General features: G+C 44.1%; 1 protein-coding gene and 1 long non-coding RNA gene across 2 annotated transcripts in view; one reads left to right on the forward strand and one right to left on the reverse strand.

Annotated features, from left to right (window-relative positions):
• Window positions 1–12,010, forward strand: uqcrb (ubiquinol-cytochrome c reductase binding protein). Its single transcript, XM_072251717.1, has 4 exons — window positions 1–105; window positions 5,025–5,096; window positions 5,823–5,989; window positions 11,700–12,010. The coding sequence occupies exons 1-4, from the start codon at window positions 87–89 to the stop codon at window positions 11,775–11,777; spliced, it is 336 nt and encodes a 111-aa protein (XP_072107818.1). The 5' UTR covers window positions 1–86; the 3' UTR covers window positions 11,778–12,010.
• LOC140194400 (uncharacterized) overlaps window positions 5,700–27,333 on the reverse strand; it is a 24,281-nt gene continuing 2,647 nt past the window's right edge. The window contains exons 2-3 of the long non-coding RNA XR_011885233.1: window positions 10,839–10,975; window positions 5,700–6,691 (exon numbers count right to left, since the gene is read on the reverse strand). This is a non-coding gene — a long non-coding RNA (uncharacterized lncRNA). The remainder of the gene's footprint in view (window positions 6,692–10,838; window positions 10,976–27,333) is intronic.

The raw sequence follows: 27,333 nt of genomic DNA on the forward strand, positions 1-27,333 counted from the left end.
CCCATCGGCCACGACGGCCCGACGCACAGCGTGCACGCGCGCGCAGCCAGGCCCCCGGTAACCTGACTCAGTGCGGCGGGGAGAAGATGGCGGCGCGGGCCCGAGGTCAGGAATGGCGGGTCTGAGGCCGGGGGAAAGTCGCCGGTGTTGAGACGGGGGCGGGCCAGTAACGGGCAGCGGAGTGGAGGGAGGGAAGATTGAGATCGACCCTCGGCGTCGGCTCCGCACCGGGACCGGGACGGGGGAGGGGGTGGTCGGAGCCTGACCTTGGCGTGTCCCGGTGACCGGAGATTCGCGTTCTCCCGGCTGATTCTCTCACCGTGTGCGGGCCGGTGCTGTCTGCTCGCGGTGGGGTGGGTGAGGGGACAGCCAGCTTCCAGGCCGAAGTGTGGAGCACACCCCCGTGGTGAAGGTGTTGTGTCCGGGTCGGTTTATCATTGTCTTAGCTGGTGAACATACAGATCACACAGACAGATACAGAGAGAGACACACACAGTTACAGACAGAGACAGACACAGACGGATACACAGAGAGATACACATAGACAGACAGACATACACAGAGAGACACACACAGTTACAGAGAGAGACACACACACACAGAGACACACAGTTACACAGATACACAGAGAGATACACACAGATACAGAGACACACAGACAGATACAGAGAGAGAGAGGCACACAGATAGAGAGAGACAGACAGATACAGTGCAATGAGAGAGAACAAGGGAAAAACTAACACAATGCAGAATAAAGTGGGGAAATCTGGAGGAAAAATACAGTCATACACAGTGAGCCCATGAATGAGAATCAGGGTTAATATCACTGGCATATGTGGTGAAATTTGCTATTTGCAGCAATTTCTACATTGAATATACAAGACAAACTATTTTACAGTAAGGATTATATACACACACATATTAGTGCAACATATAGTGAGGTAGTGTACATGGATTCATTGTGCATTCAGAAATCTGACAGTGGGAAGTTCAAGGGGGATATTAGAGGAAGGTTTTTTACTCAGAGAGTGGTTGGTGCGTGGAATGCACTGCCTGAGTCAGTGGTGGAGGCAGATATACTCGTGAAGCTTAAGAGACTACTAGACAGGTTTATGGAGGAAATTAAGGTGGTGGGTTATATGGGAGGCAGGGTTTGGGGGTCGGCACAACATTGTGGGCTGAAGGGCCTGTACTGTGCTGTACTGTTCTATATAAGGTCATATTTGTGCAGGTGTTGCTGCACAGTAGAACAGTGCACCACCACTCCAGATTCTGCTAAATCTTCCTGAAGGTCTTTCGCAGTCAAACGGGAGTTTTGATTTGCCTTTCTAGCAATCCTACGAGCAGTTCTCTTGGAAAGTTTTCTTGGTCTTCCAGACCTCAACTTGACCTCCACCGTTCCTGTTAACTGCCATTTCTTAATTACAGTATGAACTGAGGAAACGGCTACCTGAAAACACTTTGCTATCTTCTTATAACCTTCCGCTTTGTGGGCATCATTTAATTTTAATTTTCAGAGGGCTAGGCAGCTGCTTAGAGGAACCCATGGTTGCTGATTGTTGGGACAGGGTTTGAGGAGTCAGGGTATTTATAAAGCATTGAAATTTGCATCACCTGGCCTTTCCTAACGATGACTTGAACAAGCCATAGCCCTAACAAGCTAATTAAGGTCTGAGACCTTGGTAAAAGTTATCTGAGAGCTCAAATCTCTTGGGGTGCCCAAACTTTTGCATGGTGCTCCTTTCCTTTTTTTTCCTACTCTAAATTTTTACAAAACAAAAATAATACACTAATCTTACTTAAAATGTTGAAAAGAATGTTTCATCTTTAACTTTATGACTTTTAGAGATCAGTTCATCTTTTACTCACTTAACTATTCACAGTGACAGAAATTTTGACCGGGGCACCCAAACTTTTGCATGCCACTGTAAGAAGTAGTGGACCCAACATAGACTCCTGTGGAACACCACTAGTCGCTGGCAGCCCGTCAGAAAAGGTTCCCTTTGTTCCCACTCTTTGCACCTGTCAATCAGCCAAAGCTCTATCCTTGCTTATTTCTTTCCTGTAATGGCATCGGCTCTTATCTTGTTAAGCAGCCTCAGTGCAGAATATATGGTCAAAGACCTTCTGAAAATCTGAACACCACGTTCGTCTATTCTCCTTTGTCTTTCCTGCCTTGTATTTCCTCAAAGAATTCCATCAGATTTGTGAGGCAAGACTTTCCCTGTAGGACACCATGCTGACTTTGGCCTACATTATTGTATACTCTGATACCGCATCCTTAACAATCAAAATTTTTTGTTGCTTTCTGTTGGTTTTTAAAAGCTTCTGAACCATCTAACTTCCCAATAATTTTTGCTCTATTATATACTCTCTCTTTGGCTTTTATGTTGGCTTTGATTTCTCTTGTTACCCACAATTTTGTCATCTTTCCTTTAGAATACTTTTTTCTATTTGGGATGTATATATCCTGTGCCTTCCAGATTGCTTCCAGAAATTCCAGCCATTGCTGCTCTGCTGTCATCCCTGCCAGTGTTATTTTCCAATCAATTGTGGACAACTCCCCTCTCTCATGCCTCTGTAATTCCCTTTACTCCACTGTAATGATACATCTGACCTTAGCTTCTCAAATTTCAGGGTATATTCAATCATATTATGATCACTTTCCCCAAAGGGTTCTTTTACCTTAAGCTCTCTAATCAGTTCTAGTTCATTGCACAGCACCCAGACCAGAATAGCTGATCCTTCAGTGAGCTCAACCACGAGCTGCTCTAAAAAGCTACCTCACAGGCACTTTAGAAATTCCCCTTCCTGTAATCCAGCACCAACCTGATTTTCCCAATTACCTGCATATTGAAGTCCCCCAGACTATTGTAACATTGCCCTTTTTGCATGCATTTTCTATCTCCTGTTGTAATTTGTAGGCCACATCCTTGTCTGTATACAACTCCTATTAGGGTCTTGCCCTTGCAGTTCCTTAGCTTTATCCGCAAATATTCAACATCTGCCAACCCTATGTCTCCTCTTTCTAATGATTTGATTTCATTTTTTACCAACGGAGCCATGTCACCCCCTCTGCCTTCCTGCTTGTCCTTTTGACATAATGTGTATTCTGGGACATTAAGCTCTCGGGTATAATCTTTCAGCCATGATTCAGTGATGCCTACAACATCATACCTACAACCTGCAACTCTGCTGCAAGTTCACCTGCCTTATTCCGTATTCTATGCACATTCAAATACAACATCTGTGTTCACCCTTTTTGATTTTGTCTGTCTTTTATGTTGCAGCTCATTCTGTTGACTGCAATTTTGACCCATCAACAGCCTCTCCTCACTGCCTCTGTTTGTAAACCAGCTACCTCATCCTCAGCACTATTAATCGCCTTTCCTACGATACTTCTTGCATTGGAATATATGCAGCTCAGGACACTAGTCACACCATGTTCAACCTTTTGATTCCTAACTTTGAGGTCTTACCAGCATCTGCCTCCACAACCTCTCCACAAACTGTTCTGGCACTCTGGTTCCAATCGCCCTGCAACTCTAGTTTAAACCTCAATGGGCTGCATTGACAAACTTTCCTGCTAGCATATTTGTCCCTCTCCAGTTCAGGGCAAACTGTCCTGCTTGTACACGTCCCACCTTCCCTGGAATGGAGCCCAATCATCCAAAAATCCCTCCTACACCAACTCCCTAGCCATGTATTAAACTGTATAATCTTCCTAGCTGTGGCCTCACTATCATGTGGCTCAGGTAGCAATCCTGAGATCATAACCTTGGAGGTCCTGCCTTTTAACTAGCACCTAACTCCCCTATGCAGAACCTCATCGCTCATCCTACCCATGTCATTGGTACCTAAATGGGCCACACCTTCTGGCTGTTCGCCTCCCATTTCATCTGCCAAATGATACTATTACTCTCACTGGTGTGTGGCCAGGAGGCAATCCTGAGTTTACACCCTGGACATCTTGCTTCTCAGTTTTCTACCTAGCTCCCTAAATTCTCTCTTCAGGACCTCCTTTTTCCTACCTATGTCATAGGTACCAATATGCACCACAACATCTGGCTGTTCACCCTCCCCCAGTAGAATGCCCTGGACCCGATCCAGGACATCTCTGACCTTGACATCTGGGAGGCAACATACCGTCTGGGTGTCTCCTTCAAGTATGCCGAATCTGCTTTCTGCTCCTTTAATTATGGAATCCCCTATCACTATTGCAGCCCTCTTCTCCTCCCTTCCCTTCTGAGCCACAGATCAGAGACCTGGTTGCTGCTGCTTCCATCTGGTAAGTTGACCCCCCCCCCCACAGCGATGTACTTATTATTGAGAGGAACAGCCACAGGGCTACCCTGTACTGGCTGCTTACTCCCTTTCCCTCTCCTACAGTCACTCAGGTACCTGCCTCTTGCTCCTCACTTTCCTGTATGAGCCAAAGGTCATCCAACTGATCCCAATCACTGAAGTCAGGCTAACTGGCCTACAATTTCCTTTCTACTGCCTCTCTGCCTTCCTAAATAGTGAAGCTACATTTGGAATTTTGCAGTCCGCAGAAGTGATTCCAGAACCTTGTCATTCTTTTGAGATGTTACTTTTTGAATGTGAGGTCCTTAACAATGAATGCCACTTTCTTGGGGCAGCTGCTGTTGAAAATGCCCTCGGTGGTGGGGGTTGTGCCCGTGATGGATTTGGCTGTGTCTGTGACCCGTACGTCGGTGCCTCCATACCAGGGTGTGACGAGAAAGTAGGGGGATGAAAGTGGATCAGTGTATACATGGGGGCACAATAATTGGCACGCCTTGGTGAGTCAAAGGACCTCTTTCTGTGCTATACTGTGTTCTATATTTCTCCAAATCAGGGGTTCTAAGCTAAAGTCCACAGACCCCTCAGTTAACGGTAGGGCTCCTTGGTATAAACCCCTGTTGTATATCATCATGGAGAAAGGACCATTTAACTACAATTCAGTGATCTCATTTTAAGGTATGTCCTACAGGAGAGTAACATTTTTTCTCATCTTCCCATAGTCAAAGCATCTGTTGGTTTGCTGCCGAAGTTGCGGAAATGGTACTATAATGCTGCAGGATTTAATAAGTTGGGTAAGTCTCTATTTATTTCATTGATTTTTCCCACATTGTTCTCAGGGCGGTGATGGCCAATACCAGAGGACATCCATGTAAGATGTGTAGAGGAGAGATTAGGGGAGATGTTACAGCTACTCAAGGCAGAGGGTGATTAGTCAGGGCATCAAAGGTTACGGGAGAAGGCAGAAGGATGGGTCAAGAGGGAGAATAAATCAGCCATGATGGAATGACAGAGCAGATTCAATGGGTTGAATGGCCTGATTCCATCCATATGGCTTCAGTGGTATATCTTTTAGCAGCTGTTACTAAATCAGTCACATAACAACTAATGCAGGTAACGGTGGACAGAAACCTCTTCCAGGGTTCCTGCGATATCTTTCCCAGCAGCCATCAGGCAACCATTTGTTTTTTACTTGTATATTTAAATGTTTTTTACAAATGTTGTTGTACTCTCACCTGCTGGAAAACAGAGCAAAATCCACTTCATTGTTGACAGCTGCCTCACTAGGCAGAAAGCATATCCTTCACCGACCACCTTTTAGCATGTCCTCCTCCTCCTCCCTGTCCCCCTCCTCCTCCCTGTCCCCCAACTTTCTTATTCTGGCTCCTTCCCCCTTCCTGCAGCGTTTCGACGTACATGTGACGAATAAAGCTAATCTTTAAACATACTGAATTTTTTAATTTAAAGAAGTCAGTGTCATGTTGCGTTTTCTGAATTTGCTATGCCCATTGTTTTTGCAGGTCTTATGCGAGATGACACTCTGTACGAAGATGATGATGTGAAGGAGGCTGTGAGAAGGTTGCCGGAGAACCTTTACAATGATAGAATGTTCCGCATAAAGCGAGCTTTGGACTTGAGCATGAAGCACCAGATCCTTCCCAAAGAGATGTGGGTCAAGTATGAAGAGGTACAATTTGATCGCTGACTTTTTGTGACTATGAAGCACTGTACTGATATACAGTGGCCACTTTATTAGGTACGGAAGCGGAAGTCAGTGTGGTCTTCGTTTCACCATGTTGTGTATTCAGAAATGCTCTTCTGCACTCCACTGTTTTATGCATGTTTATTTGAATTACTGTCAGCTTGAATCAGTCTGGCCATTCTCTTCTGACCTGTCTCATTGACAAGGCGTTTTCACCCACAGAACTCTCGCGCACTGTGTGTTTTTTGGGGGTTTTTTGCACCATCCTTTGTAAATTCTAGAGACTGTTGTAAGTGAAAACCCGGGAGATTAGCGATTTCTGAGGTACTCAAACCACCCTGTTTGGCACCAGTCATCACTCCACAGTCAAAGTCACTTAGATCGCATTTCTTCCCCATTCTGATGTTTGATATGAATAACAACGGAACCTCTTGACCATGTCTGCATGCTTTTATGCATTGAGCTGCTGCCACTTGATTGGCTGATGGGATATTTCCGTTAACAAGGTGTATCTAATAAAGTGGCCACAGAGTGTATATTTGGATAATTTTTAATCACCTATTGCAACTATATAGCTGATAACAATGTGGTGAAGTGTTGGAAGCATCAAATTCAGTGCTTCGATATTATCAATCTGCACATGTGAGTGTCTTGCCTTGTGTCTTCCGTCCCTTTTTCGTTCCGGCCCTTTAAAATTAGAAAAAGGGCAGAGTTTTACCAGAATAGGAACTCAAGAGTCCTTTGAGTTCAAGAGCGGTGAGGTAATGTTGCAGCTCTATAAAACCCTGGTTAGACCACAGTTGCAATATCGTATTCGAAGTGTCACTAGTTAATCTGTCCCATACCTTACAATATTTAATATTAATACACCTTAATTTGTTATTTATGTGTGATTCATCTGTAGATTATCCTCCAGAAGTTATCGTCTGTTTTGTGTACTGGTGTACTTTACACTCTGGTTTGAAGAAACGTCTCCTTTCTATATACAGTGGCATGCAAAAGTTTGGGCACCCCTGGTCAAAATTTCTGTTACTGTGAATAGCTAAGCGAGTAATGGCCTGATTTCCAAAAGGCATGAAGTTAAAGATGACACATGTCTTTAATGTTTTAAGCAAGATACATTTTTATTTCCATCTTTTACAGTTTCCATATAACAAATAACGAAAAGGGCCCGAAGCAAAAGTTTGGGCACCCTGCATGGTCAGTACTTAGTAACACCCTCTTTGGCAAGTATCACAGCTTGTAAACACTTTTTGTAGCCAGCAAAGAGTCTTTCAATTCTTGTTTGGGGGATTTTCGCCCATTCTTCCTTGCAAAAGGCTTCTAGTTCTGTGAGATTCTTGGGCCGTCTTGCATGCACTGCTCCTTTGAGATCTATCCACAGATTTTCGATGATGTTTCGGTCGGGGGACTGTGAGGACCTGGCAAAACCTTCAGCTTGTGCCTCTTGAGGTAGTCCACTGTGGATTTTGAGGTGTGTTTACGTTCATTATCCTGTTGTAGAAGCCATCCCCTTTTCATCTTCAGCTTTTTTACAGACGGTGTGATGTTTGCTTCCAGAATTTGCTGGTATTTAATTGAATTCATTCTTCCCTCTGCCTATGAAATGTTCCCCATGCCACTGGCTGCAACACAAGCCCAAAGCATGATCGATCCACCCTGTGCTTAACAGTTGGAGAGGGGTTCTTTTCATGAAGTTCTGCACCCTTTTTTCTCCAAACATACCTTTGCTCATTGCAGCCAAAATTCAGCGTCAGAAGTTTGCAAAGGAACATCTAAACAAGCCTAATGCATTTTGGAAACAAGTCCTGTGGACTGATGAAGTTAAAATAGAACTTTTTTGCCACAATGAGCAAGAGTATGTTTGGAGAAAAAAGGGTGCGGAGTTTCATGAAAAGAACCCCTCTCCAACTGTTAAGCACGGGGATGGATCGATCATGCTTTGGGCTTGTGTTGCAGCCAGTGGCATGGGGAACATTTCACTGGTAGGGGGAAGAATGAATTCAATTAAATACCAGCAAATTCTGGAAGCAAACATCACACTGTCTGTAAAAAAGCTGAAGATGAAAAGAGGATGGCTTCTACAACAGGATAATGAACCTAAACACACCTCAAAATCCACAATGGACTACCTCAAGAGGTGCAAGCTGAAGGTTTTGCCATAGCCCTCACAGTCCCCTGACCTAAACATCATCGAGAATCTGTGGATAGACCTCGTTTTCCAGAACGAGGGGTCACAGTTTGAGGATAGAGGGGAAGCCTTTTAGGACCGAGATTAGGAAAAACTTCTTCACACAGAGAGTGGTGAATCTGTGGAATTCTCTGCCACAGGAAACAGTTGAGGCCAGTTCATTGGCTATATCTAAGAGGGAGTTAGATATGGCCCTTGTGGCTACGGGGGTCAGGGGGTATGGAGGGAAGGCTGGGGTGGTGTTCTGAGTTGGATGATCAGCCATGATCATAATAAATGGCGATGCAGGCTCGAAGGGCCGAACGGCCTACTCCTGCACCTATTTTCTATGTTTCTATGTTTCTAAAAGAGCAGTGCATGCAAGACGGCCCAAGAATCTCACAGAACTAGAAGCCTTTTGCAAGGAAGAATGGGCAAAAATCCCCCAAACAAGAATTGAAAGACTCTTAGCTGGCTACAGAAAGCGTTTACAAGCTGTGATACTTGCCAAAGGGGGTGTTACTAAGTACTACCATGCAGGGTGCCCAAACTTTTGCTTCGGGCCCTTTTCCTTTTTTGTTATTTTGAGACTGTAAAAGATGAAAATAAAAAAGTATTCTTGCTTAAAATATTAAAGAAATGTGTCATCTTTAACTTTATGCCTTTTGGAAATCAGGTCATCTTTTACTCGCTTAGCTATTCACAGTAACAGAAATTTTGACCAGGGGTGCCCAAACTTTTGCATGCCACTGTACCTTATCTGGTTATTTACGTTATATACATGTATGTAGTTAAATGACAATATACTTGACTTTATGTCATTATAGAGGGATGTGGAAGCTTTAGAAAGAGTTCAGAGGAGATTTTCCAGGACGCTGCCTGAATTAGAGAGCCTGTATTATGAGAACAGGTTGAGCAAGTTAGGGCTTTTCTCTTTGGAGTGAAGGAGGATGAGAGGCGGACAAGATGAATAGATTGAGTGGACAGCCAGAGAGTTTCTCAGCGTGCAAGTACAAGGGGGAGTAATTTTAAGATGATTGGAGAAAAATATAGGGAGTTAGAAACATAGAAAACCTACAGCACAATACAGGCCCTTCGGCCCACAAACCTGTGCCGAACATGTCCCTACCTTAGAACTACCTAGGCTTTACCCATAGGCCTCTATTTTTCTAAGTTCCATGTACCTATCCAGGAGTCTCTTAAAAGACCCTATCATTTCTGCCTCCACCACTGCCGCTGGCAGCCCATTCCACGCACTCACCACTCTCTGCGTAAAAAAACTTATCCCTGACATCTCCTCTATACCTACCTTCCAAGCACCTTAAAACTATGCCCTCTCATGCTAGCCATTTCAGCCCTAGGGAAAAGCCTCTGACTACCCATAGTCATAGTCATAGTCATACTTTATTGATCCCAGGGGAAATTGGTTAAATTACCCACACGATCAATGCCTCTCATCAGCTTATACACCTCTATCAGGTCACCTCTCATCCTCCGTCGCTCCAAGGAGAAAAGGCCGAGTTTACTCAACCTATTCTCATAAGGCATGCTCCCCAATCCAGGCAACATCCTTGTAAATCTCCTCTGCACCCTTTCTATGGTTTCCACATCCTTCCTGCGGTGAGGTGACCAGAACTGAGCACAGTACTCCAAGTGGGGTCTGACCAGGGTCCTACATAGCTGCAACATTACCTCTCGGCTCTTAAACGGAAGTTTAAGAGTTGTCAGAGGTAAGTTCTTCACACAGAGAGTGGTGGGTGCATGGAATACCCTGCCAGGGGTGGTGGTAGAGGCAGATACGTAGTGTCAATTTAAGAGTCTCTTAGATGGGAAAATGGGGAGTTATGTAGGAGGGAAGGGTTAGATTGAAGTTAAGAGTAGGTTAAAAGATTAGCTTAACATCGTGGGCTGAAGGGCAAGTACTGTGCTGTAATGTCCTGTATATCAATATGAGGCTGAGTCACAGAGCAGTGAATCCATACTGACCCAATTTCCTGTAGTCATCCCATAGGTGTAAGCTCCCATTCCTCCATGTACCTCCAAGTGCTTCTTGAATGATGCTATTGTACCTACCCCAACCACTTCCTCAGTTCCCCGTCTGTGTGAAAATGTTGCCTCTCTGCCTAAACACACATCACAGTTTTGGACAACCCTAACTGGCTTGCTTTTATGATCTACATTCTCTTTGGTCCAAGGGACTATTGCCATTAGTTATACTCCTTTGCCCAGAAGAAGGCATTGACAAACCACTTCTGTAGAAAAGAATTACCAAAAACAATCACGGTCATGGAAAGACCACGATAGCCCACGCCATGTGACATGGCACATAATGAACAAACGATACTCCACTAGGGTAGCTTTCTACTTGACTTTATCAAATTGTACCAGCATAATCTGTTCAGTGCTACAAATAGAGCCATGCTCACAATTTAACTTCCTGTACTGGTAATTAGTTTCACTTTTGAACTATTCTCCTGACAAAATATTTCCTAATGTATTTACCACCTCTTGTTTTTGGTCATTCTCGTTCTCCTTACACTAATTTTTTTTTACTAACATGAAAAAGTAAAATTTTTATATAAACCCTTGAAGCGTAGGAGAATGAGGGGAGATTCAATAGAGGTATACAACCTTATGGGTGGCGGTGTGGAGATACGTCCTTACCAAAGGAGGTGTAAGATGCTCCTTCCCTCTGTTAGCCTGTAGGTTACCTTTGGGCAAGGTGTAGCACCTGCTTAGCACCCTCCACCGATTAGGATCACGTGAAGCCCATGGGATCAGGTGGATGGTCATACGAGCAGCTGGAGCATATCAGAAGTCCTGGTTAGGAGGCCACTGACACCAGGCAGACAATCCCTGAAGAGTATTGATAATGGCTGGGGTCTCCCCTCTTAGAAACATAGAAAACCTACAGCACAATACAGGCCTTTCGGCTCACAAAGCTGTGCCGAACATGTCCTTATGTTAGAGATTATCTAGGGTTACCCATAGCCCTCTATTTTTCTAAGCCCATCTTGTAAAGACACTGCCCAGAAGAAGGCAATGGCAAATCACTTCCGTCGAAGAATTTGCCAAGAACAACCATGGTCAAAAGTCATACAACATGGCACATAATAACGATGATGATACAACATTATGAGGGGTATAGATAGGATAAATGCAAGCAGGCCTTTTCCACCGAGAGTGGGTAAGATGAGATCTAGAGGTCATGGGTTAAGGGTGAAAGGTGAAGTGCTTAAAAGGGACCTGGAGGGGTACTTCTTCACTCAGAGTGGGGGTAAAGTGTGGATTTTTATTTGATTTCAACATTAAAGAGAAGTTTAGGTAAGTTCATGGATGGTAGGGGTATGGGGGGCTATGGTCCAGGTGCAGATGGATGGGAATAGGCAGGTGAATAGTTTGGCATGGACTAGATGGGCTGAAGAGCTTGTTTCAGTGCTGTAGGGTTCTTTGACTGTGACTATAAATGCCCTGTTCTTCAGATATTTACAGAACTTAACAAAATAAGTTTTCTTTGTCTTCTAGGATATACACTACCTTCAGCCATATCTTAAAGAAGTTGTATCTGAAAGAAAGGAGAAGGAAGAATGGAATAAAAAATAAATAGGATTCTTTTCATTACTGTATGCCTGTCATGATCCAGCTTCAACAACGTAGACCATTTACAACAGAACGGGTCATTGATTCCTTTTCTGGAGAAATAAATTCCACTCTTCAACTACAAGGAAGCAGTTCATTTGTTTGGACACTGAATTACTAGTTTAAAACTCATTTTTTTAATTCTCCTTGCCAATTCAATCCATGTGAATTATTTTAAATAAATATTGTTCCTCATTTCAGTGTTTGATAAGCAGATTAATATAAATTCAGAAATGGTGATGTAGTGGTTACTGCAGAGCTCGGGGCATTCCAGCGCGATGTGCTGTGGTTGTCAGAGGTCAGGGATTAATACTTCACTCAAATCACAAACCAATTAATTTAGACTGCAGTGAAATTAATACATTAAGATGGCACATTAGTATAGTGGTTAGCGTGATTCTATTATGGCTCAGGGTGTCGAGGTTTGGAATTCAATTCCGACACTGTAAGGAGTAGGTTTTCTCCAGGTGCTCTGGTGTCCTCCCACAGTTCAAAGACGCACCGGTCACTAGGTTAATTGGGCATTGTAAGTTGTCCTGTGAATAGGTTAGGGTTAAATAGATTGCTGGGTGTTGTGGCTCGTTGGGTCTGTTCCATGTTGTATCTCAATAAAGAAAATTATAAATACAGTCCATTGCAGTATTGGAAACTTCATCTGGCATAATGCAAAACTACACAACAAACTTACAAAATTATCATTGTAAGTTTATCCTTAACAACACACATCAAAGTTGCTGGTGAACGCAGCAGGCCAGGCAGCATCTCGAAGAAGAGGTGCAGTCGATGTTTCAGGCCTAGACCCTTCGTCAGGACTCAGTTTATCCTTAAATTATTTTTCTCTGATTTTGAAATAAATGAATTTACAAATTGTTTTCCTGTCTTATTCAGCAGTGATTTTCAGATTATCTTATAAATTGGCCAACAGGGTCTTCCATTCTCTAATAGCTTGGTACGAAATGACACAGACAGATGTAGCTCGCAGTCCATCAAAAATCAGGTGTAACATCAGTACATTTGTTTGGCGGTAGAAGTACATTGCAATATATAATAAAAAACTATATATACAAATGTTTGTACATAAAAAAATTAAATCGTGCAAAAAGAGAGTTATAAAAAATAAAAAAGTAGTGAGGTATTGTGTATGGATTCGGCCACTCAGAACTTGGATGGCAGAGGGGAAGAAACTGTTCCTGAAACATTGAGTGTGTATCTTCAGGCTTCTGTAACTCCTGGATGATAGCAATGAGAAGAGAGTATGCCCTGGGTGATGGGGGTCCTTAATGATGGGATGCTACCTTTTAAAGATGTCCTTGATGCTGGGGAGGATAGTGCTCATGATGGAGCCCTATGCAGCTTTTTCTGATACCGTGCAGTGGCATTCTTATTAAACTCTAAAACATTGTTAGAAAGAGTCTCGGCCCAAAACGTCAGTTGTTCATTCCTCTCCATAGAGGCTGAGTTTCTCCAGCATTTTGTGCGTGTTGCTAACTGCAGTACTGATTTTGAGAGGCTCTGGAGTCATAGAATGCAAGTCCTAGCTCTACTGGTGTGGATCTGAGTCTAATTATACTGAGGGGTGTGTGGAAAAAGACATCAAATTATTGTGGAAGCAGGTTCTAGGATTTTTGGAAGTTAGTGAGGTTTCTAGGTTTTGAAGATGTTGGAGAAAGTTCTGAAGTGAGAGATTGAGACAAAGTTTTAAACATAGAACTTTTCAGCATCGTAGAAGCCCTTTGGTTCATAATGTTGTGCTGTCTTTTAAAGTCTAGGTCTAAGATCAAGTTGGTGTAGTCTTTCATTGATTCTGTTGTGGATTTATTGGGTATACCAGCAAGAAAGTGAATCTCAGGGTTGTGTCTGGTGACGCATGTACTTAGATCATGAATTTACTTCAAACGTTTAAACCTTGAACTTGAAGATCGGCCTAACCTTTCCCTCATACATAACCCTCAATTTTTCTTGTCATCTATGTGCCTATCAAAGAGTTTCTAAAATAACCCTAATGTAAATAGCCTCTACCACGTAAGAGGTATCCCATCTAAAGGAACACACACAAAATGCTGGAGAAACTCAGCAGGCCAGGCAGCATCTATGGAAAGAAAAAAACAGTTGGAGTTTTGGGCCAAGACCCTTTATCAGGAGGTATCCTATCTGATGGGAACAATGAGCAATCCCAGATTCATTATGAGGAAAATGTTGTAGGAAAATTCAGAACAGGATTTTAAGATTTGCAAACTAGGGCTGGAGTTCCAAGGGTTGAAATGTCTGATACCAGTGTGTATGCACTTAAGGTGAGAGGAGTAATTTCAAAGGAGAAGTGAGGGGCAAGTTTTTTTACACAGAGTGGTGGGTGCCTGGAATGTGCTGCCTGGGGTAGTGGTAGAGGCAGATACATTAGAGACTTTTAAAAGATGTTTAGTTCGGCACATGAATATGAGGAAAATGGAAGGATGTGGACATTGTGTAGACAGAAGGGATTAGATTGGTCAGCCATTTGATGACTAATTTAATTGGATTAGGCCGAAAGGCCTGTCCCTGTGCTGAACTGTTGATGTTCTAGATGTACTGCGGAGTTGTCCTGGATGCTGAAAATAGACAGGAAAATAAACTGCAATCTGGCGTGACACGGAAAGAATCACAGAGCATCAGATGTGACAAATTCGCTTTTGCCTTTTCAGACATAATGATAAAAAGATGCAGTAATTATCTAGGGGATGCATAATTTTACAAAATTTCTACACAATATAAATCAGTCATAATCAAATGCTGGAGCAGACTCAATGGGCCTAATAGCCTAATTCTGCTCCCACGTGTATGGTCTTTACAATGCTTGTGACATGTAATATTTAAATTTATGAAACAAGGCGCATCAACAAGAATTGCCACAGATTGAAAGATTTATGTATTATTTTTAAATAAAGATGAATTTAAAACCTTTTTAAATATTCTGAACCAGATAAAAATTTTATCAGAGTTTCTACAACTTTGAGGAAGCACGGTGGCTTAGCGGTTATGATCGCTTTTTACAGCTTTCGCAATCAGGGTTCACTGTAAGGAGTTTGTACGTTCTCCCCATCACTGTGTGCTGTTTGTATGTTCTCCTCATGACTGTGGAGATTTCCTCTGGGTGTTCTGGTCTCCATCTACAGTACAAGACGTATTGGTTATGGTTAGTTGAGGGCATGTTATGTTGGTGTCGGAAGAATGGTGGCACTTGCAAATTGCTGCCAGCACATACTTTGGACTGTCACGTACCCCATGACGGGAATAAAGAACTAGCAGAGTTGGAAAACACTATGGAGTCTCGTATTGCTATAAACTAATAATATTTATTAGTTACTATGCAATACAGTAATATAAATGTAGATAAATCAAACAGGATAGCAATGATTATATAAGTAAGTATATCAGTAAGTGTGGAAATATATGTATGAAAAACCAAGCTTCTTTACGTCTGGGGTAAAAAGATACAGTCTTATGATGATGAGTAAAGTTCAGTTCAGTTCGTGGTATTGAGTTGAGTAGTGATGGAGAGAGAGGGAGAGATTTGAGTCTTCAGGTGAGCTGACACTGTCGATCTTGTTGTCCTTTGAAATCCTTTAAAGGTCACCGACTGTGACTTTAACAAAGGGGACCGGTTTTCTGTGGTGGAGCTATCCCCCAGGCAAGAGTGGACACATGGACAACTCCCCACCAGTCAACCCCTTTCCTCTTTCCACTGCACGAGTGACAGATCGATCCTCCAAAACCCACTTTTCCTGCGGGCACAACAATGCTCATTCAGTGTCCAGAACATGTGTCTGAGGTCTACCACCTGACCTCCTATTTTATCTTCCCGTGCTGAGCAACAACTGTCATTCAAATAACTCCTCCTTCCTTTCTCTGTGAAAGAAATGCAAGCAGGCAAAAGTCCTTGAAGTAGTATCAACAACCTGCCGAAAATCATAACATCAATTGTCCGTTTAATAACGCCCTTGATCACCATAGCAACTTATGAGCTGCTCGGTGCTGTCTCCACTTCAGAAATCCAACAGTCAACCAGTGCTTTCTCGTTTCTTAAAGTGACAGTCCAACAGTTAGTCTTCCTCTCTCTCTCTCTCTCTCTCTCTCTCTCTCTCTCTCTCTCTCTCTCTCTCTCTCTCTTTTACAAACAAGTTGTTGGTGTTAAATAACTCTCTCTCTTTTCAAAAGCACAGTTAATAGGGGTAAATGAGCACAGTTCATAGGGGTAATTCAGGACCCCGTCACAGGACTCTGTTGGTCGTTGATGTAAAACGTTTCATTTAACGGTATGTTTCGAACATAGAACCTTACAGCACAGGAATAGGCTCAACTGGCTCACAATATTGTGCCAAACTAATTAAATTAGTCATCAAATGGCCAACTAAACTAATCCTCTCTGTCACACAACATCCTTATCCTTCCATTTTCCTGACATTAATGTGCCATAAGACATAGGAGCAGAATTATGCCATCTGGTCCAGCGAGTCCACTCTGCCATTCAGTGCCTGTCTATCTGCCTTTACCACCACCTCAGACAGCGCATTCCAGGCATCCACTACTTTCTGTAAAACACTTCACTTCTCAGAAATTACCCCCTCTCACCTTAAATGCATGCATGCCCTTTGGTATTAGACATTTCAATCCTGGGGAAAAGGTCTGTCCTGTGTACTCTATCTATGACTCTCATAATCTCATAAACCTCTATCAGATCTCCCGTCAGTCTCCACTGCTCCAGATAAAACAACCCAGATTTGTCCAACTTCTTGTTATAGCACATTCCTACCCTCTAATCCAGGCAACATCCTGTAAACCTCTTCTGCACCCTCCTCAAAGCCTCGACATCCCATAGTGGGACAATAACTTCTAAAGAGGGTTTGGCCTAAAAAAAATTGACCAGTCAGATCAAGGCCAATTCAAACAAATTAATCAGGAATAGGCAGTTCATATCCAGCCAATCAAGATTGAGCATTAAGCTCCGCCCATGCCCTGTTCACTTGAGAGGGCTTTTTTCAGGAGGTGGTGCTGGGGAGACTTGTCATTTGACTAACTTCTGCACAAGGAAGATGGTCGTGTTTACTGTCGAAACACTGCAATCAGTATCTTTAAGTTTGTGTCTGTTAAGGCCAAAAGATGGTAGGGATACATTTGATAACCAGTCACAAAGCTTCCATAGTCAGTTAAAATCTCCCTTGCCCTCGTCTAGTTTTCCTTGCAGTACCGGATGAGATCTTCATCCGCAGGGACCCCGACCTTGACTTTCTTCTCAGGAAAGAGCAGTGAAGAATACCCAAAATGGCATTCGAATGGGGACATTCCATGCTAGAGTATTGTAAAGTGTTGTGGGTGACCTCTGCCCATAGGAAACGGTCGCACCACTTGTCTGGTTTTTCTGAGGCCAGGCATCTCCGGGTTCGTTCCATATCCCGTTCACCTGCTCTGTCTGTCTGCTGGATGGTGGATGAAGCCCAGAGCAAAAGTTTGCTGTAGTGTGCAGAATGTCCCGCCAAAACATGGCATGAATTGTGGACCCTGATCTCACACAATGTCCACCAGAAATCTGTGGATCTTGAAGGTTTGATGCGGGACAATCAGCCCTCTCCATGGCTTATGGTAGTGCAAAGCAATAAATTTGCAGGCTTTCGAGAAGACTTTCCCCAATTACCATGATGACGGTCTTCCCCTTGGAAGGAGGAAGACCCATGACGAAGACCATGGAGATGTGTGCCCAAGGTCTGTCCGGATTGGGTAGAGGTTGTGAGTGGGGCTCCTTGTTCTGGGCATACACCTCACATCCCTGTATGTATTGTCAGAATTCCTTAGCCATTCCAGGCCACCAGTATCTTCTCTTAATGGACTCAAGGGTTCTGGCAACCCCAGGGTGAGTGGTCATTTTATGTGTGTCCCCACTGTAGTACCTCAGATCCAACAGAACTTGGGAGGAGCAGATGACCCGGAGGACCGTTTTTTGGAATCTCCCCTTGTGCACAAGGACGTTGATTCTCCAATGAATGGGTATTATCACCCTAGCTTAGGGCAAAATGGTGGTTGGCAGCTCCTCTCTTTGGATTCATTGAAATGACGGGACAAGGCATCCTTTTTTGATTCTTTGACCCTGGTCAATAAGTCAGATCGAAATTGAACCAGTTAAAGAAAAGGAACCACCTGGCCTGCCTGGAATTTTTTGGCTTCCTGAATACAATAAAAGGGTTCTGGGCCCCCTCAAGCCAGTGACGGCATTCCTCCATAGCTAACCTGACCTGAGGAGCTCTCTATTTCCAATATCCTCTGCTGGGGATAGCCGTTTAGGCAGTTTATTGTCCAGAGGTGTTTATTGAGGCCACACTGCACACACTCCGACGTCCGAGGCATCCACCTCTATGATGAAGGGAAGGTCTGGGTTGAGTAAGAACATCATGGGAACTGTTGTGAACCACTGTTTGAGTTCTGCAAAAGCAGCCTCTGCTTTGGTAGTCTAAACAAAAGAGCCCGTGGATCTCTTAGTTAGTGCTGTCAGTGGAGCCAATACTGAGCTGATGTTCTTGATGAACTCTTGGTAAGTGTTGACAAATCCCAGCAACTGGACTTGTTTCACACAGGATGGATGTGGCCAATCTCTGACTGCTTGTGTCTTAGTAGGGTCCACCTTAAGATGGTTGTTAGAGATGATAAAACCCAATAAAGGAACTGAAATTCAGAATTTTCCAGCTTAACATGCTCTAGAAGCCGCTAAGATATTTCTGACATGAGCGAAATGCTCCTCCATGGATTTAGAGAAAATTAGGATGTCATCCAAGTAGACAAAGGCATATTTATGGAGAGCATCCCAGAGCATGTCGTTTATAAAGGCCTGGAACCTGCTGGCATGTTAGCAAGGCCAAAGGGCATGGCCAGGTACTTATGGTGCCCTGTCAGTAGTTGAATGCAGTCATTCACTCATCATGCTCCTTTATGAGGATCAGACTGTACACACTCCACAAGTCTAGCTTTGAGAATACTCTTGCCCCTTGGACAACCTTGAAGGCAGTGTTTACGGGTGGAAGGGGGGTAACGATTTTTGGCCGTTATGCGATTCAGCTCTCTATAATCAATGCATAGCCGCAGACCTGTCCTTTTTCTGTATGATGGAGAAGCAGAGACTGGCTGGTGAGGTGGAGGGCTGAATGAATCCCATTGCAAGACCCTCCTTTATAAACTGCTCCTTATCACTTCTCTCTGGGCCTAACAGCATGTATAGTCGACCCCGTGGAGGACAAGTACTAAGCTGTATGTCAGGTGCACAAACGTAGGGTCGGTGTGGTAGGACACTTGAAACCGTTTCCTTCCTGAAGATCTCTTGTAGACAGAGGGCCTTTCGACTGGCTTGGGTGCTGCAACTATCCTCGAACATCCCTCCAAGGACAACTCCTGAGGCTGCTTGGGTAGCAGGAGGTAATCTGGCAGATGCCACAGTCTCCTCCATAGGTTCACTAGTCTTCAGAGTCCAAATCCTTATCCATATCCTCAGACGACAGTAACAAGATGCTGTGAATAGTTTTTGCCCTCCTGTGACTGGTCCGAGGGTCTGCTTTGGAACCTTTCTCTGAGACAGGATCTGGGGACTGCTTCCCGTAGGCTTGGCTGCTAGGGTGTCTCCTTGACTCTCTCCCTCTCTCTAGTTTCTGCGCACCACCGGCTAGACAGGGTCAGGACTCGCACTGTCCTGTTGACTGGAGCCAGTCGTCTGCCTTTGGAGGCCAGACTCGGTCTCCCAAAGGCTCCAGGTTACCCCAAACAAAAGTCTGCCTCCTCATTGGCGGCTGGTCTGGGGAGAGTCTGGGGGTCGGAACACCAAACTGAAAACATACCCTTTTTCAAAACTTGACCATGCAATGATCCTCCCTTCCTTCCAGTTCACAGACAACCCCGGGTGCCCAAGGATCAGGGGTATGTGAGGAGAATTGATGATGTGGAAACCAGTGTCCTCCACGTGTATCCATTCTGGTTGAATGATCTGAACTTGACCCTAGAATCAGTAGGCTTAGGGATAATGGCTGCTACCATCACAGTCCTCCTGACACTGGACGGTATCAGCAGTTTTCCCAATTCCTGAAACTACAGACTTCTGGCTCACAGGTGACCTGCTTCCCCACAGTAATGGCAGCAACCCTGACTCTGACGCTGGGATCTCTCATCAGCAGAGAGCCTTGGGTGGCCAGTTTGCATTGGCTTGACGGGATCCTGCGCTGATCGTTGACTGAGGTTGGGAAGTGGAACTGTAACGTGTTGAGGCCGGGCTTGGGCTAACCCTCTTTGACCTCCTGAGATAGTCCCATTGTCACTCTGCCGGGCCATCTTTCCAGGTGGATGGACTGATCAGAACCTCTAAGTCCTCTACTGGCTCTCCCAAGGCAAGGACATCTTTTAACTCGCCTCAGAGTCCGTGGCTGCTGGCCGACTACCCGGACACATCTTCATCAGATGGTCGGGGGCTCATTTAGCCCTGGTGAGGTGATGGAACACCCTCTTCATGGCATTCATGAATTCTTCTGAACCAGAGCAGATCTCCGACCTGTGCTCCCAATGAGTGGTGGCCCAGGCCAGGGCTCTCCCAGTCAGGAGAGAGGTCATGAAGGTCATCTTTCTGCGCTGTATAGGGAACCAGGACGGTTGGAGGTCAAACACTAACTAAGACCGAGAGAGGAAGCCGTGGCAAGAACCTGGGTCACTGCGGAATCTGTCCAGGGTTGGAAAATGTCCTGACTCCGTCGAGTGATTGACAACCTTACCCAAGCGATTCTGACTTTCTCCTAATGACCGTTGGCGCATGGCGACCTGGAGGTTGTGATTCTCCCAGATCGGTTTTGAAATCTTCTCGCTGTGGCCGGCCTCAGCTGACGGAAGGCTCCGATACCCCGCTGGGTCCACGTTGGCTCAGTCATACTGAGACCTAGACAAGGATGGTTAGGATCCAAGTGCTGGAGTTTCCAGGACTAGAATTGGGACCCAATACCAGACTGTGACGAGGGCAGGGTTCTAATCTAGACGCCAGGTGAGATTCCAAAGTACAGCTGATGACTGAGTGCCGAACCTCAGTTCAGGTGCTGTTTAAATATTAAAATCCTGATGCTGAAATGTGGCCGCCAATCAGCGGGCGGGTCTGAATCTTTAGAGGGGTCACACCAGCAGTCCATGTTCCAGAGATTCAGAGTGCCTAAACTCTGGAAGCTGGGCGCATATCCAAATATCTTTGACAAGAACACTGCTATGCATGCAAATTTATAGATCGTTGCTCTCTTTCAAGAGAGGGCAAGGATTTGGCTTTCCTGGAGTCAGGGTTTTTAACCTCTCTAATGCATCTGTGACTTGTGAACTGTGAATTTTGCCAATGGATCCAGCACTCAGCTTGGAGATGATGAAGTTCAAATCAATGATAATCTTTGCAGTTATTAAAAAATGGTCCCATGCTCTCCCTGGCTGCAGTGGGCAAAATACACTCAGTGGCCACCTTGTTAGGTACACCTGTACACCTGCTCATTAATGCAAATATCTAATCAGCCAATCATGTGGAGGTAACTCAATGCATAAAAGCAAGCAGACATGGTCAAGAGGTCAGTTGTTGTTCAAACCGAACATCAGAATGGGGAAGAAATGTGATCTAAGTGACTTTGACAGTGGAATGATCGCTGGTGCCAGATGGGGTGGTTTGAGTATCTCAGAAGCTGCTGATCTGCTGGGGTTTTCTTGCACAACAGTCTCTAGAGCAGAGAATGGTGCGAAAACCAGTAAAAACATCCAGTGAGTGGCAATTCTGTGAGCAAAAGCACCTTGTTAATAAGAGAGGTCTGAGAATAGCCAGATTATTCCAAGCTGATCAAAATAGCACTGTCGATACACAGCAATGTTTTGTGGGCAGCTCAGAGAACTACTATATATACCTCTTCTGACCTACTATCGCTGTGATATGCAGCTTATAGTTTCACTTTGTAAGGTACTTTTGAACCATCTTAATGAACTAGCAATTTTACAATATCCTAAAGGATCCAGCTTTCAGGAATGCAGATTCGGCACTTTTAAATGGATGAGGGTACATTGCCATGGCCAGAAGAGAAGGAGGGCAGGAGGGGAGGACTCCAAGCTAGACTGAAATGCCGTGGAATGAAAGGAGTTCCTCTACCCAGCAAATGTACGGTCACCGGAAAACAGGATTGAGGAGCTAAGGGCAAAACAGCTGTATTGGAGGGAAATGAGGAATTGCTGTGTTCTGTGTTTTATGGAGGCATGGCTCAATCAGGACATGGTTGTTAGACTCGAGGGCTTCTCGATTCATTGGATGACTTGAAGAGGGCAAAAGGTGATGACGTATCAGTATATAGGGAGTGGTTGAGTGGTGCCACAACAACAACCTCTCACTCAATGTCAGAAAGACCAGGGAGCTGATTATTGACTTCAGGAAGAAGAAACCGGAGGTCCATGAGCCAGTCTTTATTGGGGAATCAGAAGTGGAGAGGGGTCAGCAACTTTAAATTCCTTGGTGTTATCAGTTTGGAGGACCTGTCCTGGGCCCAGAGCCCAGGTGCCATTTTGAAGACAGCATGGCAGTAGGTTAGCAAGGATTCCACATGACTTCTCAAGCTTTAACAAACCCCTACAGATGTGTGGCGAACAGTATATTGACTGGTGCATCATGGCCTGGTATGGAAACACCAATGCCCTTGATTGGAAATTCCTACAAAAAGTAGAGGGTAGAGCCTAGTCCATCAGGGGTAAAGCCCTCCCCAACACTGAGCACATCTGCGTAGAGCATTGTCACAGGAGAGCAGCATCCACCAGCAGGGACCCCCAGCACCCAGGACATGCTCTCTTCCCACTGCTGCCATCAGGAAGAAGGTACAGGAGCCTCAGGACCCACATCACCAGGTTCAGGAACAGTTATTGCCCTCAACCATCAGGTTCTAGAGCCAAAGGGGATAACTTCACTCAACTTCACTTGCCCCGTCACTGTCTACAACCAATGGATTCACTTTCAAGGACTCTTCATCTTGCGTTCTTGATATTTATTGTTTATTTATTATTAATATTACTTTTTTTGTATTTGCACAGTTTGTCATCTCTTGCACACTGGTCGTTTGTGCGTCTTGTTGTGTGCAGTTTTTAATTCGTTCTGTTGTGTCTCTTGTATTTACTGTGAATGTCCTCAAGGGTTGTACTGTATGTGGTGACATATATGTACTTTGATAATGAATTTACTTTGAACTTTGAACTTTAAACTGACAAGAAGGTAGTGATAACTCAAATAACCACATGTTAGAACAGTGGTGTGTAGAAGAGCACAACCTGTTGAACTTTGGAGGAGATGAGTTATGGCAGCGGAAGGTGTTTATGTACCTAATAAAGTGGATTCTGAGTGCGTTTCATTTGGTGCAGAATGCAGGAAGAAAGGTGGTGGTGAGAACGAGGTATAGGATGGGATTTGCAGATTTCAGAAGTTGATTAAATTCGGTAGATCATGTGGGTTTAGATCAAGGTTTTGCAACTTTTTTATACCAGAGACTCCGACCATTAACTGAGCAGTCCGAGCACCCTGTTTTAGATGAATATTTTTTTATGAACTGGCCAAAGGTATTTCATGTCATGAGGGACACACAAAAAGTGGACAAGTCCTGATGAAAGATCTCAGCCTAAAAGGTCAACTGATTATTCATTTCCATAGATGCTGCCTGATCTGCTCAGTTCCTCCAGCATTTTGTAAATATTACTTTTTCAGTTTTTCGACGGGACGTTAAAAGATTCAGATCAGACAGGATCATTGCAAGATGAAATTAGAGGGACTTCTAATTTCATGAGTAGTATAGGGTCATAGAAAAGTTCAGCACAAAAACAGACATTTCAGCTATCTAGTCCAAATCAACTCCCATCGACCTGCACCAGGACCAGAGCCCTCCATACCCCTGCCATCCATGTATCTATCCAAACTTCTCTTCTTAAATGTTGAAATCGAGTTTGCATGCACCACTTGTGCTGGCAGCTCATTCCACACTCTCACCACCCTCTGTGTGAAGAAGTTTCCTTCTTGTTCCCCTTAAACTTTTCACCTTACACCCTAACTCTTGACCTCCAGTTGTAGTTCCTCTCAACCTCAGTGGAAAAAGTCTGCTTGCTTTTACCCTATCTATACTCCTCATAATTTTGTATACCTCTGTCAAAGCTCCTCTCAATCTTCTATGTGCTAAAGAATACAGTCCGAAACTATTCAATCGTTCCTTATAACTCAGGTCCTCCAGACCCGGCAACATCCTTGTAAATTTTCTCTGCACTCTTTCAACCTTGTTTACGTCTTTGCTGTAGGTATGTCACCAAAACTGCACACAATATTCCAAATTAGGCCTCACCAATGTCTTATACAACTTCAACATAGCATCCCATCTCCTATACTCAATACATTCATTTACGAAGGCCAATGTGCCGAATGCTTTCTTTATGACCCTATCTACCTGTGACACCACTTTCAATAAATTATGTGTACCTGTATTCCCAGATCCCTTTGTTCTAACACACTCGTCAGTACCTTACTGTTCACAGTGTAAGACCTACCCAGGTTGGTCTGATCGGAGTGCAAAACCTTGCACTTGTCTGCATTAACTTCCATCTGCCATTTTTCATCCCATTTTTCCAGCTGATGCAGATCCCTCTGTAAGCCATGATAGCCTTCCTCACTGCCCAGTACAACACCAGTCTTGGTGTCATCCACAAATTTACCAATCCAGTTAATCACATTATTATCCAGATCAGTGATATAGAGGACAAACGAACAACAGATCCATCACCGATCCCAGCGGCACTCCACTAGTCACAGGCCTCCAGTCAGAAAGGCAACCATCTACTACTAATCCCTGGCTTCTCCCGTAAACCCAATGCCTAATCCAATTTACCACCTCATCTTGAAAGCTGAGCAACTGAACCTTCTTGATCAACTTCCCATGTGGGCCCTGATCGAATGCCTTGCTAAAGCCCATCTACACAACATCCACTGCCTTGCCTTCATCAACTTTCCTGATAACTTCCTCGAAAAACTCTGTGACTGGGTAGACACAACCTACCATGCACAAAGCCATGCTGACCATAAGAGCGTAAGATATAGGAGCAGAATTGGGCCATCTGGCCTATCAAGTCTGCTCTGATGTTTCATAATGGTTGATCTAATTTTCCTCTCAGCCCCAATCTCCTGCCTTCTCGCCATTTCCTTTCATGCCCTGACCAAACAAGAATCTATCAACTTCTGCCTTAAATATACATAAGGAATTGGCCTCCACAGCTGCTTGTGGCAAAGAATTCCACAGATTCATCACTTTCTGCTAAAGAAATTTCCCCTCATCTCCATTCTAAAACGACACGTCCCTATTCTGAGGCTATGTTCTCTGGTCTTAGACTCTCCCACCACAGGAAACATCCTCTCCACATCCACTCTATCAAGGCCTTTCACCATTCGATAGGTTTCAATGAGGTCACCACTCACTCTTCTGAATTCAGGCCCAGAGCCAGCAAACGCTCTTCATACGACAAGCTATTCAATCCTGGGATCATTTTTGTGAACCTCCTTTGAACCCTCTCCAGTTTCAGCACATCCTTTCTAAGATAAGGGGCCCAAACCTGCTCACAACACTCCAAGTGAGGCCTCACCAGTGCTTTATCAAGTCTCAACATTACATCCTTGCTTTTATATTCTGATCTTCTTGAATTGAATGCTAACATTGCATTTGCCTTCCTCACTACAGACTCAATCTGCAAATGAACCTTTAGGGAATCCTGCACAAGGATTCCCAATTCCCTTTGTGCCTCAGTTTTTTATATTTTCTCTCCTTTTAGAAATAGTCTGCATTCCACCTGCAATTTCTTTGCCCATTCTTCTAATCTGTCTAAGTCCTCTGTAGCTTCTTTATTTCTTCAAAGCCACCTGCCCCTCCACCTATCTCCGTATCGCCTGCAAACTTTGCAATAAAGCCATCAATTCCATCATCCACATCCCTGACATACAATGTAAGAAATCGGTCCCAACACCAACTCCTGTAGAACATCTCTAGTCACTGGCAGCCAACCAGAAAAGGCTCCCTTTATTCCCACTCTTTGCCTCCTGCCAACCAGCCACTGCCTTATCCATGCTAGGATCTTTGTTGTAATACTATGGGATCGTAGCTTGTTAAGCAGCATCATGTGTGACACCTTGTCAAAGGATTTCTGCAAATCCAAGTACACAACATCAACCGATTCCACTCTGTCTATCCTGTTTGTTATTTCCTCAAAGAATTCCAGCAGATTTGTCAGGTAAGATTTTCCCTTGAGGAAACCATGCTGACTACAGCCTATTTTATCATGTTCCTCCAAGTACCCTGAGACCTTACATTTGATAACTGATGCCAACATCTTCCCAACCACTGAGGTCAGACTAACTTTCCTATAATTTCCTTCCCTCTGCTCTCTCTCCCTTCTTAAAGAGTGAAGTGACATTTGCAATCTTCCAGTCTTCCAGAACCATACCAGAATCTAGTGATTCCTGAAAGATCATTACAAGTGCCTCCATAATCTCTTCAGGCACTTCTTTCAGAACCCTGGGGGTACATCATCTGGTCCAGGTGACTTATCAACCTTCAGACCTTCCAGTTTCCCAAGAACCTCCTCTCTAGTAATGGTATCTTCACACACTTCATGACCCCTGACAGCTGGAATTTCCACCATACTGCTAGTGTCTTCCACAGTGAAGACTGATGCAAAATACATATTCAGTTAGTCTTGCCATTTCCTTGTCCCTCATTACTTTCTCTCCGGCATCGCTTTCCAGCGGTCCAATATTCACTCTCGCCTCTCCTTTATACTTTATGTATTTGAAGAAATAGATTATCCCTAATCAGTCCACATCTATCCAAATATATCCAGTCCCTTAGAATACCTTCCAATAACTTTCCAAAGAAAACCATAGAAACCATAGAAAAACTACAGCACAGAAACAGGCCTTTTGGCCCTTCTTGGCTGGACTGAACCATTGTCTGCCTAGTCCCACTGACCTGCACATGGACCATATCCCTCCATACATCTCCCATCCATGTATCTGTCCAATTTATTCTTAAATGTTAAAAAAGATACCTCTATATATCTCTATCAAACCTCCCCTCATTCTTCTACGTTCTTGGGAATAAAGTCCTAACCTATTCAACCTTTCTCTGTAACTGAGTTTCTCAAGTCCCAGCAACATCCTTGTAAACCTTCTCTGCACTCTTTCAACCTTATTAATATCCCACAACTAATATCAGGCTCACCTGCCTATAATATCTTGGTTTATTTTTAGAGCCTTTCTTAAACAGTGGGACAACATTAGCTGTCCTCCAATCCTCAGGTACATCACCATTTCCATTGCAAACATTTCCAATACAAATCCTGAGGGAATGTTCCATTTGTTTATCTGAAGCAACTAAATTGAAAACGCGAGATGAATTGGATACACAGGACCTTCAGGTGTTCCCATTATACCTGAACAGAGTAATGCTCC

The sequence above is a fragment of the Mobula birostris genome, chromosome 1 (genome assembly GCF_030028105.1).
Source record: "Mobula birostris isolate sMobBir1 chromosome 1, sMobBir1.hap1, whole genome shotgun sequence".
In the NCBI taxonomy this organism is placed as follows: Eukaryota; Metazoa; Chordata; class Chondrichthyes; order Myliobatiformes; family Myliobatidae; genus Mobula; species Mobula birostris.